Source organism: Nycticebus coucang, chromosome 9 (assembly GCF_027406575.1).
Source record: "Nycticebus coucang isolate mNycCou1 chromosome 9, mNycCou1.pri, whole genome shotgun sequence".
NCBI classification, from domain to species: Eukaryota; Metazoa; Chordata; class Mammalia; order Primates; family Lorisidae; genus Nycticebus; species Nycticebus coucang.
This window is the reverse complement of record NC_069788.1, coordinates 111960286-111976732: the sequence shown is the minus strand read 5'-3', so window position 1 is coordinate 111976732 and position 16447 is coordinate 111960286. Positions and strand designations below refer to the sequence as shown.

The following is a 16447-nucleotide window of genomic DNA, read 5'->3' as shown; positions in this document are numbered from 1 at the left end:
AAATTTAGCATGTTTTTTCCTTTTGAAGCACTCTGTTGGCCTAATAATGATAGCTAACAATTTTGTAGTTCTTTGCTAAGACTTTCACATAAAGAAAAAATAATATTTGGGGGGGCAGCACCTGTGGCTCAGTAGGTAGGGCGCCGGCTCCATATGCCAAGGGTGGCAGGTTCGAACCTGGCCCCGACCAGCTAAAACGGCAGTGGCAACTGCAATAAAAAATACCCGGACGTTGTGGTGGGCACCTGTAGTCCCACCTACTTGGGGGACTGAGGCAAGAGAATTGTAGCAGTTCTCAACCTTCCTAATGCTGCGGCCCTTTAATTCAGTTCCTGTGGGTCGCAACCCCCAGGTTGAGAACTGCTGGCTTAAGCCCAGGAGTTGGAGGTTGCTATGAGCTGTGACGCCACAGCACTCTACCAAGTGCGACAGATTTTTTTTTGGAGACAGAGTCTCACTCTGTTGCCCAAGCTAGAGTGCCATGGCCTCAGCCTAGCTCACAGCAGCCTCAAACTCCTAGGTTCAAGCAATCCCCCTAGATTCCCAAGTAGCTGAGACTATAAGTTCCTGGATAATATTTTCTATTTTTAGTAGAGAAGGAGGGATCTTGTTTTGCTCAGACTGGAACATAAAGAAAATATTATGATCTTTAGGTAAATTGCTTCAGATCACAAGTGGAGGAGTCAGGTTTCAAACCCCATTTGCCAGATTGCACTTAACCTTGAGGCCATTCTGACCTTGGCTTACGCTCTGCTCCCCACCATTCACTGTGTTAGCCTAGCCATTCTCAGTAGCAGGTAGGCCTCATCACAAAAATGAAGATGAGACCGTAACTCTGTGTTCTTCTATTTTGCTAGTTCCAACTCTTGCCCTGTGCTTAAGGTACCTCCACAGACTAGATCCAACTCATTTCTCTTTATGCTCTCAAGCACCCAGCACATACTCTCCTTGTATAGAACCTTACCTCATGATGTTTCTTTCTGTTAAGGATCGGCTTTCATCTAGATGACACTAGGCCAGAATTGATAATATCCCTGAAATTAAGTCGTGCGTGATTAATATGCTATTCCTCTAGGATTTTTTGCATATAAAACTAAATTTAGGAGGACGCAAACCATGTGACGATCTGGAGAAAGAGGTTTCCAGGCAAAAGGAACGGAAAGCAAAAAGGTTCTGAGATTAAGAGGGGAGAAGGCAAGATGGCCAACTGGAGCCAGTTTTCCATAGAGGCTCCCGTCCAGAAGAAGAGTTAAAGGATAGAAGTTTATCAGGTAAGCTGATGGTTTGGAGCTGAGCCAAGAGAGAAGATTGAAGAGCACATATCACCCCAGCTGAGGCGAGCTGCGACCCCAAGGGAACAAACAATAGGTACAAAACCCATTGCAAAGCGGTCGGGAGTCACCTCCCCCATGAGAACAGCTCGCAGAGTACATTATACAAACAAGTGAGCAGAGTTCAGATCTCTTCTTTTCTATTCTACGGGAGAGAGCCACTAAAAACCAGATATCCTTCTCCAGAGAGGACCCACTAGTGTGCCACGGCACTCTCCCGCCAGACATAAAACTGAACATACACTCTACCCGCAATTCTGAACTCCCAGCACTCCCCTCCGCTCCCACCCTAAGGTCTGGAAGCCTGTCCCCTGCAGAATCCAGACTCTTGGGCATTTTCTCAAGAGGTATGGACAGCCGTGGGCTGTTACAAGCCTGTGCTGAATCAGAGGCATAGGTGTAAAGCGGGGACTGTGGTGCGAGGAGCCATATGGGAGAAAAAGAACTGGTGCCCTGCCCCACAGTGCAGCAGCAGCAACAGCTGCGGGGGCAGTGGGAACAATAGGGCTCCTGCCCCTGGTGTTATTTTGGAGAAACACTTCTCATCTCTCTTAGCAACTAGAGGGAGCCGGGCCTCTACTCTGGTGGCAGCCACAGAAACGCAGGACCCGTTAGCAAAGGGTATACCTGAGGTGGTACCTGCCTGGGTGGGGTGCGGTGGGGACGGAGACTAGAATATGCGGGCACACAGAGGCGGCCTACTCCCAGGGCGGGTTTGAATCAGAATTGCTGCTTTTGTGAGCCCAAGATGCACCTAGCCCCCAGTGGAGCATAGCTGGGACAAAAGCGGGTGTGGCAGCAGCACCAGCCCAGAGAGGGGCAAGAACTGAGAGCCCTTGTGAGCTCTAACCACACCTGTCCTAACACCCAGTGCCCCGGAGACAGAGACGCCAGCTCCATGAGAATTGGCGCAGTAGCACAGGGCGGGGCTGAGTCGCAGTTTCTCTGAACTTAAACAACTCCTGGCCTGCAGTGGAATACAGCCAGGACAGAAACGCAAATTCCACTAGAATGTAAGTGGCAGCAACATCAATCTGGGGCGGGGCTGAAACTGAGTGACACTCCCCAGCTTCCATTAAGCACCCAAAGTAGTCAGGCTTTAGCTCCCCCTGCTGGCTGGTGGCAGAGTGCAGTAGCCTGGCTGATGAGACATAGATCTCCCTGTGACTCACGCAGGTGCAAAAACCCCTGACGCATCTGCTCATTGGAGGGAACTGGGCCACAGCCCTGCGGGGTTACCAATGACGGTGTGACAGAGGTGCATGGTGGGGAAGGAGGCATCAATCTCCCTGACTAATTCATTTGCTAGGTGGGCGCTTCTGAATCCACAGAGCACTGGAGCAAGCCACACTTGAGCTACCAGCAGATCCCTGCTATTTGCTGGAGACCCTTTGAACTCTCCCACTTGACTTGGTGCTGACTGGGACAATTGATCTGGAACTCTTGACCTGGGCCAATCACCCAAGGGCCATCCAAGGTGGTACCCTGGTTGTGTTGTTGTGGAGAGGTTTGATTTTCCTTTTCCAGTTATTTTCCAAGGGATGTGAGGTGTCTTAGTTTCTCGTATTTCTGCACAGCTGAGACTTCAACCCAGAGTTACTGATTCACTAGAATTGGACAAAGACCAGCTGAATATAAGACTAAGCCACCTAGCCCCACCACATCAAGCAGGTCCCCAGTGTCTCAGGCTGTATTACTGTACAGGTCCTTTGCAAAGCTGTAGGGGGAAAGCTGCAGTCACCAGTCCCAGCTCTTGGGCAAAGAGCTGGTTAATCACTACTCCAGGAGCCCCCAATCCAATTTCACCTTACCTGCTCATCTAGTCAAATGGGGAAAAATACTCATGGGGCAGAATCAGCAGAAAAACTCTGGCAACATGAATAATCAGAGTAGATCAACTCCCCCAAGGAATGACAAGGCAAACATACCAGAAGATCCCATTTATAAACAAATGGCTGAGATGTCAGAAATCAAGTTTAGAATTTAGATGGCAAATAAGATTAGCAGAATGGAAGTAAAGCTGGAATTAGAAACTCTAGGAATAATTCAAAAGTTGTCTCCAGAATTCAATGAATTCAAAGACAAAATCACCAAAGATTTTGACACATTTAGACAAGAATTTGCAGCCCTCCAAGATATGAGAAATACAGTAGAATCCCTCAGTAACAGAATGGAGCAGGCAGAAGAAAGGATTTCTGACATTGAAGACAAAGCTTTTGAACTTTCCCAAATGCTCAAAGAGGAAGAGAAGTGGAGAGCAAAAATGGATCATTCTCTCAGAGAGCTGTGAGATAATTCCAAAAAAATAATATTTGCCTTATAGGAATTCCTGAAAGTGATGAGGTTGCTTTGAAAGGCCCAGATACTCTACTCCAAGAGATTATCAAGGAGAACTTCTGAAACATGGCAAGAGATTCTGAAATTCAGATAGCAGACAGTTTCAGAACCCCAGCACAACTCAATCCAAATAAAGCATCTCCCAGACACATTATAATTAACTTTGCCAAAGTTAATATGAAGGAGAAAATTCTGTAAGCAGCTAGACATAAGAAAACCATAACCTACAAGGCAAAGTATGTTAGAATGACTGCAGATCCCTCTGCTGAAACTTTTCAAGCTAGAAGAGGATGGTCATCGACCTTTAACCTCCTAAAACAAAATAACTTTCAACTCAGGATCCTGTATCCAGTTAAACTGAATTTCATTTATGATGGAGAAATTAAATACTGTAATGACATTCACATGTTGAAGAAATTTGCCATAACTAAAACAGCTCTCCAGGATATTTTCAAACCCATCCTTCACAATGACAAGCACAATGCTCTACCACCAAAGTAAGCTCACTCAGAAACTTTTGATCAAATTCCAACTTCCACAGTGGTGAAAGGATTAAAAATGTCCACTGGACTTTTGAAAAATTCAATACACAAAATACTGCCAGACTTATCAGTACTCTCAATTAATGTGAATGGCTTAAATTGCCCTATAAAGTGACACAGGTTGGCTGATTGGATACAAAAACTCAGGCCAGTTATTTGCTGCATACAAGAATCTTCATCTTACCTTAAAAGATAAATATAGATTCAGGGTGAAGGGATAGTCATCTATAATTCAGGCAAATGGAAATCAGAACAAAGCAGGTATTGAAATTTTATTTGCAGATACAAAAGTAAGGAAAGATAAGGATGGCCACTTCATATTTGTTAAGGGTAACACTCAACATGATGAGATTTTAATCATTAACATTTATGCACCCAACCAGAATGCACCTCAATTTATAAGAGACTCTAACAGACATGAGCAACTTGATTTCCTCCAGCACCATAATAGTCAGAGATTTTAATACCCCTTTGGCTATGTTGGATAGATCCTCCAATAAGAAACTAAGCAAAGAAATTTTAGACTTAAAAATTAACCATTCAACAATAGGATTTAACAGACATATACAGAACATTTCATTCTAACAAAACTGAATACACATTCTTCTCATCAGCACATGGAACATACTCCAAAATTGATCACATCAGAGGTCACAAGTCTAGCCTCAGCAAAGTTGAAAGAACAGAAATTATTCCTTGCATTTTCTTGGACCATTGTGGAATAAAAGTTGAACTCAGTAACAACAGGAAATACATTACTGGGATCTGATTAAACTAAAAAGCTTCTGCACAGCCAAGAACACAGTAAGTAAAGCAAGCAGACAGTCCTCAGAATGGGAGAGTATATTTGCAGGTTGTCTCTGACAAAGCTAATTAATAACCAGAATCCACAGAGAACTCAAACATACTAGCAAGAAAAGAACAAGTGATCCCATCGCAGGCTGGGCAAGGGACTTGAAGAGAAACTTCTCTGAAGAAGACAGGCGCACAGCCTACGGACATATGAAAAAATGCTCATCATATTTAATCATCAGAGAAATGCAAATCAAAACTACTTTGAGATATCATCTAACTCCAGTAAGATTAGCCCATATCACAAAATCCCGAGACCAGAGATGTTGGCGTGCATATGGAGAAAAGGGAACACTTCTTCACTGCTGATGGGAATGCAAACTAATATGTTCCTTTTGGAAAGATGTTTGGAGATCAGTTAGGGATCCAAAAATAGACCTGCCATTCAATCCTTTGATTCCTCTACTAGGTATATATCCAGAAGACCAAAAATCACATTATAACAAAGATATTTGCACCAAAATGTTTATTTGAAAGGCCCAGATGCTCTACTCCAAGAGATTATCAAGGAGAACTTCTGAAACATGGCAAGAGATTCTGAAATTCAGATAGCAGACAGTTTCAGAACCCCAGCACAACTCAATCCAAATAAAGCATCTCCCAGACACATTATAATTAACTTTGCCAAAGTTAATATGAAGGAGAAAATTCTGTAAGCAGCTAGACATAAGAAAACCATAACCTACAAGGCAAAGTATGTTAGAATGACTGCAACCAAAAAATAGCCAGGCATTGTGGCAGATGCCTGTAGTCCCAGCTACTTGGGAGGCAGAGGCAGGAGAATAGCTTTAGCCCAGGAGTTGGAGGTTGCTGTGAGCTATGATGCCACAGCACTCTACCCAGGGTGACAGCTTGAGGCTCTATCTCAAAAAATATATATATTGTGAGATTTGGTCAAGAGAGGTTTGTTCTGGCTTGTCCTTGTCTGTTTTGGAGTGACAAGTCAGGTGCAAGGCCAGATTCTGCACTTCCTGGCTGGTCTGGAACTCCTGGGCTCAAACAATTCACCTGCCTCAGCCTCCCAGAGTACTGGGATTATAGGTGTGAGCCACTGCACCCAGCTGAATACAACTTTTTTTTTTTTTATTCAAAGGTTTAATTTTTTCTTTCTTTCTTTTCTTTTTTTTGGTTGTAGTTGTCATTGTTGTTTGGCAGGCCCGGGCTGGATTCAAACCCACCAGCTCCAGTGTATGTGGCTGGCACCTTAGCTGCTTGAGCCACAGGCACAGAGCCTAAATCTCACAATATTTTGTCCTATCCTCATTCCTTTTCAAAATGGACCTATTGGGCGGCGCCTGTGGCTCAGTCGGTAGGGCGCTGGCCCCATATACCGAGGGTGGCGGGTTCAAGCCCGGCCCCAGCCAAACTGCAACCAAAAAATAGCCGGGCATTGTGGTGGGCGCCTGTAGTCCCAGCTACTCGGGAGGCTGAGGCAAGAGAATCACTTAAGCCCAGGAGTTGGAGGTTGCTTTGAGCTGTGTGAGGCCATGGCACTCTACTGAGGGCCATAAAGTGAGACTCTGTCTCTACAAAAAAAAAAAAAAAAAATGGACCTATCTGGGCTGGGCAAGGTGGCTCATGCCTATAATCCTAGCACTGTGAACTGAGCTACAGGCCCCAAGCCTTTTTTTTTTTTTTTTTTTTTGAGACAGTCTCAAGCTGTCACCCTGGGTAGAGTGCTGTAGCGTCATAGCTCACAGCAACCTCCAACTCTTGGGCTCAAGCAATCCTCTTGCCTCAGGTTTTCTATTTTTAGTAGAGATGGGGTCTTGCTTTTGCTCAGGCTCGTGAGCTCAAGCAATCCACCCACCTAGTCCTCCCAGAGTGCTGGGATTACAGGCGTGAGCCACCATGCCCAGTTGAATATAACTTCTTAACTTGGCTTATTTCAAATGCTCCTTTCTGCTTCCTCCTTCTCCTCAAAAAGGTCCCCTCATTTTTTCCTTCTACTTTCTAATTTCCATTTCTCACCAATACTCACACAGATATACAGCTGTTTCCGGGAGATTACTCTGGAAACTGTGTTAATAAGTCTGTTCCACATCTTCATCTTAAAGATTCCAAAACCAGAGCTCAGAGCAGGGATATAACTAAGATCACAGTACTGAGTTGTATCTGAAATAATACTGACCCTTTGAATACCTAAACTAAAACCTTTTCAGCTATCTCAGGCTGCCTCTCATCTTTTAGCAGATACTAATGAATACCTTAGTGGTGATTCACTAAGGTATTGAATCACTATTGAATTCAATGACTATTGAATTCACTAATATTGGCAAAGTGGTGATGTTTTGAAATTACCTTCAAAATAGCCTCCTATAGCACAGTCATCAAAGAGAAGCAAGATTCTGTATCTTAAACCTTCCTTGGTTTCTTAGGTTTCAAAGCTGTTTATATTGGTCACCAAGCACCCACTTACTAGAATTCTGAGTCTACTTATAGAATCTGTGGGTGCAGTTGGGGGTATTTTCAACTATTTATTAAATTTCCTTCTTGTAAACTTGAGTTTTGAGAGATTGTGTCATATTCATTGATGGGTGGTTTAATGGATTTCTTGGTCATTCTTTAAAAAATAAACATGTAGAATAAACATGTAGATGTATGCAGCTTAGTATTTTTTCTTCACAGGGGTTTATAAATCCTGCTGAGAAAGGGCAGCACCTGTGGCTCAGAGGGGTAGTGCACCTACCCCTGATGCTGGAGGTGGCAGGTTCAAACCTAGCCCCAGCCAGAAACTGCAAAAAAAAAAAAAATCCTGCTGAGAAAGAGGCAAAGCACCAAAGGAAGCACGAGAGGAAATTAAAAAAAAAAAAGGCTGAGCAGGAAACATATGAACATGTTGCCTTGGTATGCTTCAGATTACCAGGCTCAGGACACAGATGGTAAAGTAGAAACTGCCATGGGGGCCTTTTCCATTTCCCTGAAATCCCTGCTACTGCTATTTAATCTTCTTTATCCACAACATTCAATTAATTCCATTGTTCCTGATCCTCAAATTCTGTCTAGATTATTATTCATTAACACTATTTTTAGGGCACCTGTACCTCAGTGGTTAGGGCGCCAGTCACATGCACTGGGGATGGTGGGTTGGAACCTGGCCGTGCCTGCCAAACAAACAAATAAACAAACAAACAAAAATAACCAGCCTTTGTGGCAGGAAGTGCATAATCTGGCCTTACACCTTTCTTGTGACTCCAAAACAGACGAGGACAAGCCAGAACAAACCTCTCTTGACCAAATCTCACAATATTTTGTCGTATCCTCATTCCTTTCAATCGCCTATGCTGTGAGCTGTGATACCACGGCACTGTACTGAGGGCGACAACATGAGACTCTGTCTCTAAAAAAATAAAAAATAAAAAATTTAAAGATTTAAACCCTATTACATTTTCTTCAAAAAATTAAACAACGAATTACCATGTGATCTAGCAATTCTACTTTTGGGTACGCATTTCTTAGTGGATGCATACACTGGTATGACTTTTCCAGGGAAATTTGTGTAAAAACATATTTATTGCTTTTTTAAGTGCCTTTTAATTTTTTTTTAAGAGACAGAGTCTTATTTTGTTGCCCTCGGTAGAGTGCTGTGGCGTCACAGCTCACAGCAACCTCAAACTATTGGGCTCAAGCGATTCTCTTGCCTCAGCCTCCCAGGTAGCTGGGACTACAGGCACCTGCCACAACACCCGGCTATTTTTTGTTGCAGTTTGGCTGGGGCCAGGTTGAAACCCACCACCCTTGGTATATGGGATCACTGTCCTCACTGAGCCACAGGCGCCGCCTTTCACCTGAAACCTTCTAATTCAATGCCTCCTTTAAAAAAATGTTTTCACATAAAACATTTATGTAATTTGGTATTTGATAACTGTCATTCTCACAAATTCAACTATCATATTGTATAACAGAATAGATTTTTTAAAAAATCTATGAGGTTATTTGTGCCTAAAGCTATGATTTATTGGCATGTGTACTTATCTAAAGGAAAGGAGGGCCATGCATTTGGGAAGTGTGGGTGAGCAGGTGTGTGAGCTGAGCACTGTTTACACTCCTACCAGCAGTCCCAGATATCAGCCTCAGTTGAAGACTCAGTTCTTTTTTTTTTTTTTTTTTTTTTTGAGACAGTCTCAAGTTCTTGCCCTGGGTAGAGTGCCATGGCGTCACAGCTCACAGCAACCTCAAACTCTTGGACTTAAGTGATTCTCTTGCTTTAGCCTAACAAGTAGCTGGGACTACAGGTGCCCGCCACAACGCCCAGCTATTTATTTTTATTTTTTGGTTGTAGTTATCATTGTTGTTTGGCAGGCCCGAGCTGGATTAGAACCCGCCAGCTCCAGTGAATGTGGTTGGCTCCCTAGCTGCTGAGCTACAGGCACCAAGCCAAAGACTCAGTTCTTGTTGCAGATGCCTGCATGACAGTGGGTGGAGTTGCTCTGCGGGGTAAGTGGGGGTACATATGTCCCATTGGTGCTACTTCTTGGATGGAGCAAGAATGAATAAATGAAACATCAAGCTGTAGCTTCTTCAGCTATATTTCTGCATCGTGATGTTCCTGGAAGTCACTTGTGGCACAATGGACAGCATGGAGTCCTTGTTGAAGTTCCTTTTCAGGTTCTCAACATCTTTGGCAGGGTCTTTTGGTGTCTGATATCACGGCTGATCAACCTTGGTCTTTTCTGAAGGTCATATACCCTGTTGGTTACTTTGTTGCTCTTCTATTCTTTAGTTTCTGTATTGTGAACTCCTACTGATAGGGAGGAATTGTGACCTGGCATGTCTTATGTTGGTTCCACACCTTCCCCGTGTTTGTTTGTTTTTTTTTTTGAGACAAAGCCTCAAGCTGTCGCCCTGGGTAGACTGCTGTGACATCACAGCTCACAGCAACCTCCAACTCCTGGGCTCAAGTGATTCTCCTGTGTCTGCCTCCTAAGTAGCTGGGAATACAGTTGCCCGCCACGACGCCTGGCTGTTTTTTGGTTGTAGCCATCATTGTTGTTTGGCGGGCCCTGGCTGGATTCGAACCCACCAGCTCAGGCATATGTGGCTGGCACCTTAGCCGCTTGAGCCACAGGCACCAAGCTGCCTTCCCTGTGTTTTGTCAGTGATCTCGAAAGGCTCTACTAGGCTCAGAGTCTTATCCACAGAGTGACCAACAGGAAGGTCATTTACAGTGATCTGCTGAAGGGTGCCCTTCTCATCAGTAATAAAGAGGCCCCTTGGCTCCGTGCTTGTGGCTCAAGCGGCTAAGGCACCAGGCACATACACCTGAGTTGGCAGGTTCGAATCCAGCCAGGGCCCGCCAAACAACACTGATGGCTGCAACCAAAAAATAGCCGGGTGTTGTGGCAGGCGCCTGTAGTCCCAGCTACTTGGGAGGTAGAGGCAGGAGAATCGCTTGAGCCCAGGAGTTAGAGGTTGCTGTGAGCTGTGATGTCACAGCACTCTACCCAGGGCGACAGCTTGAGGCTCTGTCTCAAAAAAAAAAAAGAGGCCCCTGAACAAGATGCCTTTATCACCCTTTAAGATTTGAAGATCCCGGGGCGGCGCCTGTAGCTCAAGAAGTGGGGCGCCGGTCCCATATGCCAGAGGGTTCAAACCCAGCCTTGGCCAAAAACCACAAAAAAAAAAAAAAAAAAGATTTTAAGATCCCATAATCCTGCACAATGGTGCGCTTGGGGGTCTCATACCAAAGGGACATGGGTCCCAGACCTGCTTGTTTCTTAGGTGTGTTGATCCACACCAGGTGACAGAGAATCTGCAGGAGCACCAATCAATTAGCGGTTGAATTTCTTAAATTTTTCTGATCTATCACTGAAAGCAATGGTCTTTGTAGGGAAGACAAAGGTGAAGTCAAGAGGGTAAAAGAAAAACACAACATATTTTCCTTGGTAGTCAGATAGTCTGTTATCTTTGAACTAACCATCTGGCATAAAAGCTGTGGTTTTGAAGTTGGGGGCGGGGTGCTCAATTTTGGCGTTTCCTGAACATATCTTATTATCAGCAGTTCCGAAACAGAAGTCATCAACAAAGACACCTGCACCGGTCAGGAAAAGGATTCATGTATAAAAATATTTAAAAGATGCATTTTTGCTGGGCATTGTGGTTTATACCTGTAATCCCAGCACTTTGGGAGGCCAAGCCAGGATGATTGCTTGAGACCGGCCTGGGCAACATGGCAAGACCCCATCTCTGCAAAAAAGATGGATTCTCACAATTTTACCTCTAGTAATTTCTTTTAAGTAAACTTTTATGAATGTATGTAAATATTTGGCTACAAGAATTCTTATATATTATTTATTTTATTTATTTTTATTTTTTTGAGATAGAGCCTCAAGCTGTCACCCTGGGTAGAGTGCCATGGCATCACAGCTCGTAGCAACCTCTAACTCCTGGGCTCAAGTGATTCTCCTGTCTTTGCCTCCCAAGTAGCTGGGACTACAGGCGCCTGCCACAACGCCCAGCTATTTTTTTTTTTTTTTATTAAATCACAGCTATGTACATTGATATGATCTTGGGGCATCATTCACTAGCTTCACAGACCGTTTCCAGCTATTTTTTGATTGCAGCCGTCATTGTTGTTTGGCGGGGCTGGGCTCAGGTGTATGTGGCTGGCGCCTTAGCCTCTTGAGGCACAGGCATTAAGCCAAGAATGCTTATATTTTAATAGAAGAAAAGTAAAAAACAAATTAGTAACATAAGTTTGGTTTAACCAATTTAATTGTGATGTCAAAATAGAAGTACCTAATTAAAATGATACCGGAAGAATATATAATAAGGAAATTTTCATGAAAATTGAAAAAAAGGGTAGAGAACAGTATATTTTAAAAATGTATGTGTTAATACATTTAAAAAGACTAGTCAAAAACTCCCCCAGATCTGAGCATGGTGACTGCCCACAGTAGGTTGAGGTGAGAGGGTTGCTTGAGCCCAGGAGTCTAAGATCAGCCTGAACAACAGTGACATCCTCCCATCACCCCCACCCCCATACACACAAATGAAGTTTCTTCCAAATTCACAGAGAAATGTAAAGATCTCAGTTGGGAGGGCTTGGAGGGTGCAAAGTCCATCAGACTTTGAATCCCAGGTAAGGTGAGTGAGCATTCTGGTTTACCCAGGACTGAGGGGTTTCCTGGGATATAAGCCTTTCTCTGCTAAGACCAAGATAGTCCCAGGCAAACCAGGAGGATTGCTCACCTAGAACATCATTGCTTTGTGGTGAAGTGAACTTGTCTCCAACTTCTAGGTTTGCTGTGGAAGTTAAATGAATAACTCTTGAGAAGTTCTTGAAATGGGAGACCAGGTTCATGTGCACATGAGCTTAGAGTACCAGCTGGGGACAGAGGAGGGAGGGTTAATTGAACAATTCAAAGTGCTAATAGGGAAATAGTGGAAGTGAAGTGGATGGCTCAAGCTTTGGAAGAGCCCTATTTAGAAAAGATTAAGGCTCAGCACCTGTAGGAAAGTGGTTATGGCACTAGCCACATACACTGAGGTTGGCGGGTTCGAACCCAGCCCGGGGCCAGCTAAACGACAACAACAGCAAAAAAAAAAAAAAGCCAGGCATTGTGGTGGGCGCCTGTAGTCCCAGATACTTGGGAGCCTGAGGCAAGAGAATCGCTTAAGCCCAGGAGTTTGAGATTACTGTGAGCTGTGATGCCACAGCACTCTACCAAGGGTGACAGCTTGAGACTCTGTCTCAAAAAAATAAATAAAAAATAGAAAAGATTGAATTGTTCACTATTGTTTCTAGTATAGCGGTAAATAATGATTCAAGGGCTGCCAAATAGACTTGTGTTAATACTTAGGCTTTTATAATGTATATTTATGATTTTATATTACATACATATACTGTTTATACTCATTCACTATTTAATTACCTCAAATGTTCTGGAAAAAAAATGTTTTGTTTGTTGGGTTTTTTTTTGTGACAGGGTCTCACTGTATTGCCCAGGCCAGAGATTATCACAGCTCACAGCAACCTTAAAGTCCTAGGCTCAATTGATCCTCCTGCATCAGCCTCTTGAGTAGCTGGGGCCACCTGTGTGCCACCACATGAGCCAATTGTTTTATTTTTTGTAGACACAGCATCTCGCGGTTGCCCAGACTGGTCTTGAATTCCTGGCTTCCAGTGATTCTCCCGCCTCTGTCTCCCAAAGTACTAGGAAAACAGGCATAAGCCCAGCAAAAAAAAAAAACAAAAAAAACATGTTAATTTCAGGAAGAAAATTTTCTTTGTGGTACAGGCCTTCCCTTCCCTAGTACTTATATGTGCATCTTGGGATCTTACACACAAATGGAGCACTACTTAGGTTTACCTTAAACTTCAGATCACCATGAACTTAGGCGAGTGAAGGGCCCACTGACGTGTAAAGGCGTCAGAGACTATAAAACATTTTTTATTTGTCTGAGTGCTGCTTATTGACAACCATTGTGTTAAATGCTTTACATTTGTTTTCTTATTTGATCTTCACATTGATTCTGTAGCACTGGGATTGGCCTCATTTTACTGCTAAGGAAACAGCTTTCTAGAGGCTTCGTGACTTTTTTAAAGCTGGGATATTGGTAGAGCCCAGACCCAGGCTCAGGTTCACCAGACTTCCAAGGGTGGGCAAGACGCATCCTGCTACACTGTGCGTTGTCTCTTTCTTCTTCTTGTGTCCCTGTCCCTTTCACAGGTAAAGGGTCCAGGAGTCGGGCTGCTTGGAATTTCTGAAGGGGTGGACTCTGCCTTTCCATGGCCTCTTCCCTGAAGGGCATCACGGCTGCTGTCATAATCAATGGCTCTGTGGCCAATGTTGGGGGAACCTTACACTACAAGGGTGAGACCCTGCCCCCTATTGGCATCAACAAAAATCAAATCAAGGTGACCAAAGATGGCTTTGCAGACATTGTGGATGCCCTGAATAGCCCTCTGGAAGGACCTGACCAGAAGAGCTTCATTCCTGTGGAAAGGGCTGAGAACACCTTCCTGTTCCTTGTAGGTCAGGATGACCACAACTGGAAGAGTGAGTTCTATGCTCATGAGGCCTCCAAACGCTTACAGGCCCACGGGAGGAAAAAGCCCCAGATCGTCTGTTACCCAGGGGCAGGGCACTATATTGAGCCTCCTTACTTCCCCTTATGCTGGGCTTCCCTGCATACTTTGGTGGGCAGTCCTGTCATTTGGGGAGGGGAGCCCAGGGCTCATGCCATGGCCCAGGTGGATGCCTGGGAGCAGCTCCAGACTTTCTTCCACAAACACTTGGGTGGCAAAGAGGGGACAATTCCAGCAAAACATGTTTGATTGCGTGGCATCTCTGCTGCTAATCTTTCCTGGGAACAGCTGCCACAATTGGCGTCTATATGTGTATTCTTTTTTCTTTCTAATAACTACTTAGAACCATTTTCCTCCTCACTGTTAAAATGAATTTACCAGTAAGAATGAGTTTTTAAGATTTTTATAAGCTTAAAAAACATTTTACAAACTGTACACTTCTTTATCAATTTAGGAGAAGAGTGATTCTGCAAAAAAACAGTAAAGATGAGAAAGCATGCCTCTTATTATCTCAAAAGGCACAACCGATAAGGCGTTAGCTCTGAAAGGAAAAGTAAGTAACACTAGCAGTGCCTAGTATATAATGGCAGTTCAATAATTATTTGCTGAATGACTGATTAATATATGATTACAGTTGAGCACAGTGGTTCATGCCTGGTATCCCTGCTATTCCAGAGGCAGGAGAGTCACTTGAATCCAGGGGTTCGAGTCCAGCCTACATAACATAATGCAACCCCCCCATCTTCGAAAATAACCCACAATGTTTGTATCACTCAATATAAATAGCTCCACAATAAACTTCATTTTTCATAAGGCTTAATTATATTTAAAGAAAAAATACCTTAATTTATGATTATCATGTTCTGCTTCCTCCATTTTCTTTCTTATTTTTTTTTTTTTTTTTTGAGACAGAGTCTTACTATGTCTCCCTCAGTAGAGTGCCAGGGCATCACAGCTCACAGCAACCTTCATCTCTTGGGCTTAAGCTATTCTCTTTCCTCAGCCTCCCAAGTAGCTGGGACTACAGGCGCCGACCACAACGCCCGGATATTTTTTGGTTGTAGTTGTCATTGTTGTTTGGCAGACCCAGGCTGGATTGATACCTGCCACCTCTGGTATATGTGGCTGGTGCCTTAGCCTCTTGAGCTATGGGTGCCGAGCCTTTTTTTTTTTTTTGAGACAGAGTCTCACCATGTCACCCTTGGTAGATTGCCATAGCATGACAGCTCACAGCAACGTCAAACTCTTGGGCTCAAGTGATTCTCTTGCCTCAGCCTCCCAAGCAGCTGGGACCACAGGCGCCTGCCACAATGCCTGGTTATTTTTTGTTGCAGTTGTCATTGTTGGTTAGCTGGCCTGGGCTGGGCTCGAACCCGCCACCTTCAGTGTATGTGGGTGGCACTGTAACCACTGTGCTACAGGCGCCGAGCTGGTAACATTTCTGTTTTTAAAACCTCCAATCTTCTCTTGGTTCTTCAGGCATAGGGAAGATCATCCAGTCTGTGTGTATGCTTTGCAAAGAAAATATTTAAAATTTAGGTTGGGTGTGGTGGCTCACACTTACAATCCTAGTACTCTGGGAGGCCAGGGCATGTGAATTGCTTGAGCTCAGGAGTTTAAAACCAGCCTGAGCAAGATTGAGACCACCCTCCCTACCCCCCTCACCACCGCCACCACCCCCCACCATCCCTACCCCTGCCATCTCTATTAAAAATAGAAAAACTAGCCGGGCATTATGGCATGCACTTGCAGTACCATCTACTCAGGAGGCTGAGGCAAGAGGATCACTTGAACCCAGAAGTTAGAGGTTGCTGTGAGCTAGGATGACACACCACTGCACTCTACCCAGTGTAAAAAAAAAGAATAAAAAGTAAAATAAAATTTAGAGATTCATCTGTAAGTTTTATTTTGTTACCTTCTTGTCTTCAAAAACAATACAGTGGCTCTGATTACTCATCATCTCCTGACATTTAATTATGTGTTATTAGTTATTTGACAGGCATTTTTCTTTTCATTTTCAATGTACACATACTGCCAAAATGTGAAATATTCAGAAAAGTGCATTAAACAAATATGACCCATAATGAATGAATACTTTTTTTTTTGGTTTTTGGCCGGGGCTGGGTTTGAACCCACCACCTCTGGCATATGGGACCGGCGCCCTACTCCTTGAGCCACAGGCGCCGCCCATGAATGAATACTTTTTAAATTTATTATAATATAAAAGTATAAGCTTATTTTATATTAGAGAAGAGAGCAGAGGGCAGAGAGTGAGAGAAGGGAAGATGGGGGCGGGGCGGGGAGGGGGAGGGCAAGAGAATGACAGTGACGCAACATCCCAAAGAAAGAAAGGA

The 16447-nt window shown here is 43.9% G+C and overlaps 2 protein-coding genes and 1 pseudogene across 2 annotated transcripts in view; 2 read left to right on the top strand and 1 right to left on the bottom strand.

The window, feature by feature from the left end:
• The window catches only part of RIOX1 (ribosomal oxygenase 1), a 45866-nt gene extending 31389 nt beyond the window's left edge, over positions 1 to 14477 (top strand). The window contains exon 6 of the transcript XR_008382590.1: positions 13735 to 14477. The gene's annotated coding sequence lies outside the window, so the exon portion shown is untranslated. The remainder of the gene's footprint in view (positions 1 to 13734) is intronic.
• On the bottom strand, positions 9584 to 13678 carry LOC128594784 (peroxiredoxin-1-like; annotated as a pseudogene).
• LOC128594546 (acyl-coenzyme A thioesterase 1-like) lies at positions 13794 to 14477 on the top strand. Its single transcript, XM_053603452.1, has one exon. It carries the CDS (start codon positions 13794 to 13796, stop codon positions 14340 to 14342), a length of 549 nt encoding a protein of 182 aa, XP_053459427.1. The 3' UTR covers positions 14343 to 14477.
• Positions 14478 to 16447: the final 1970 nt, after the last annotated feature.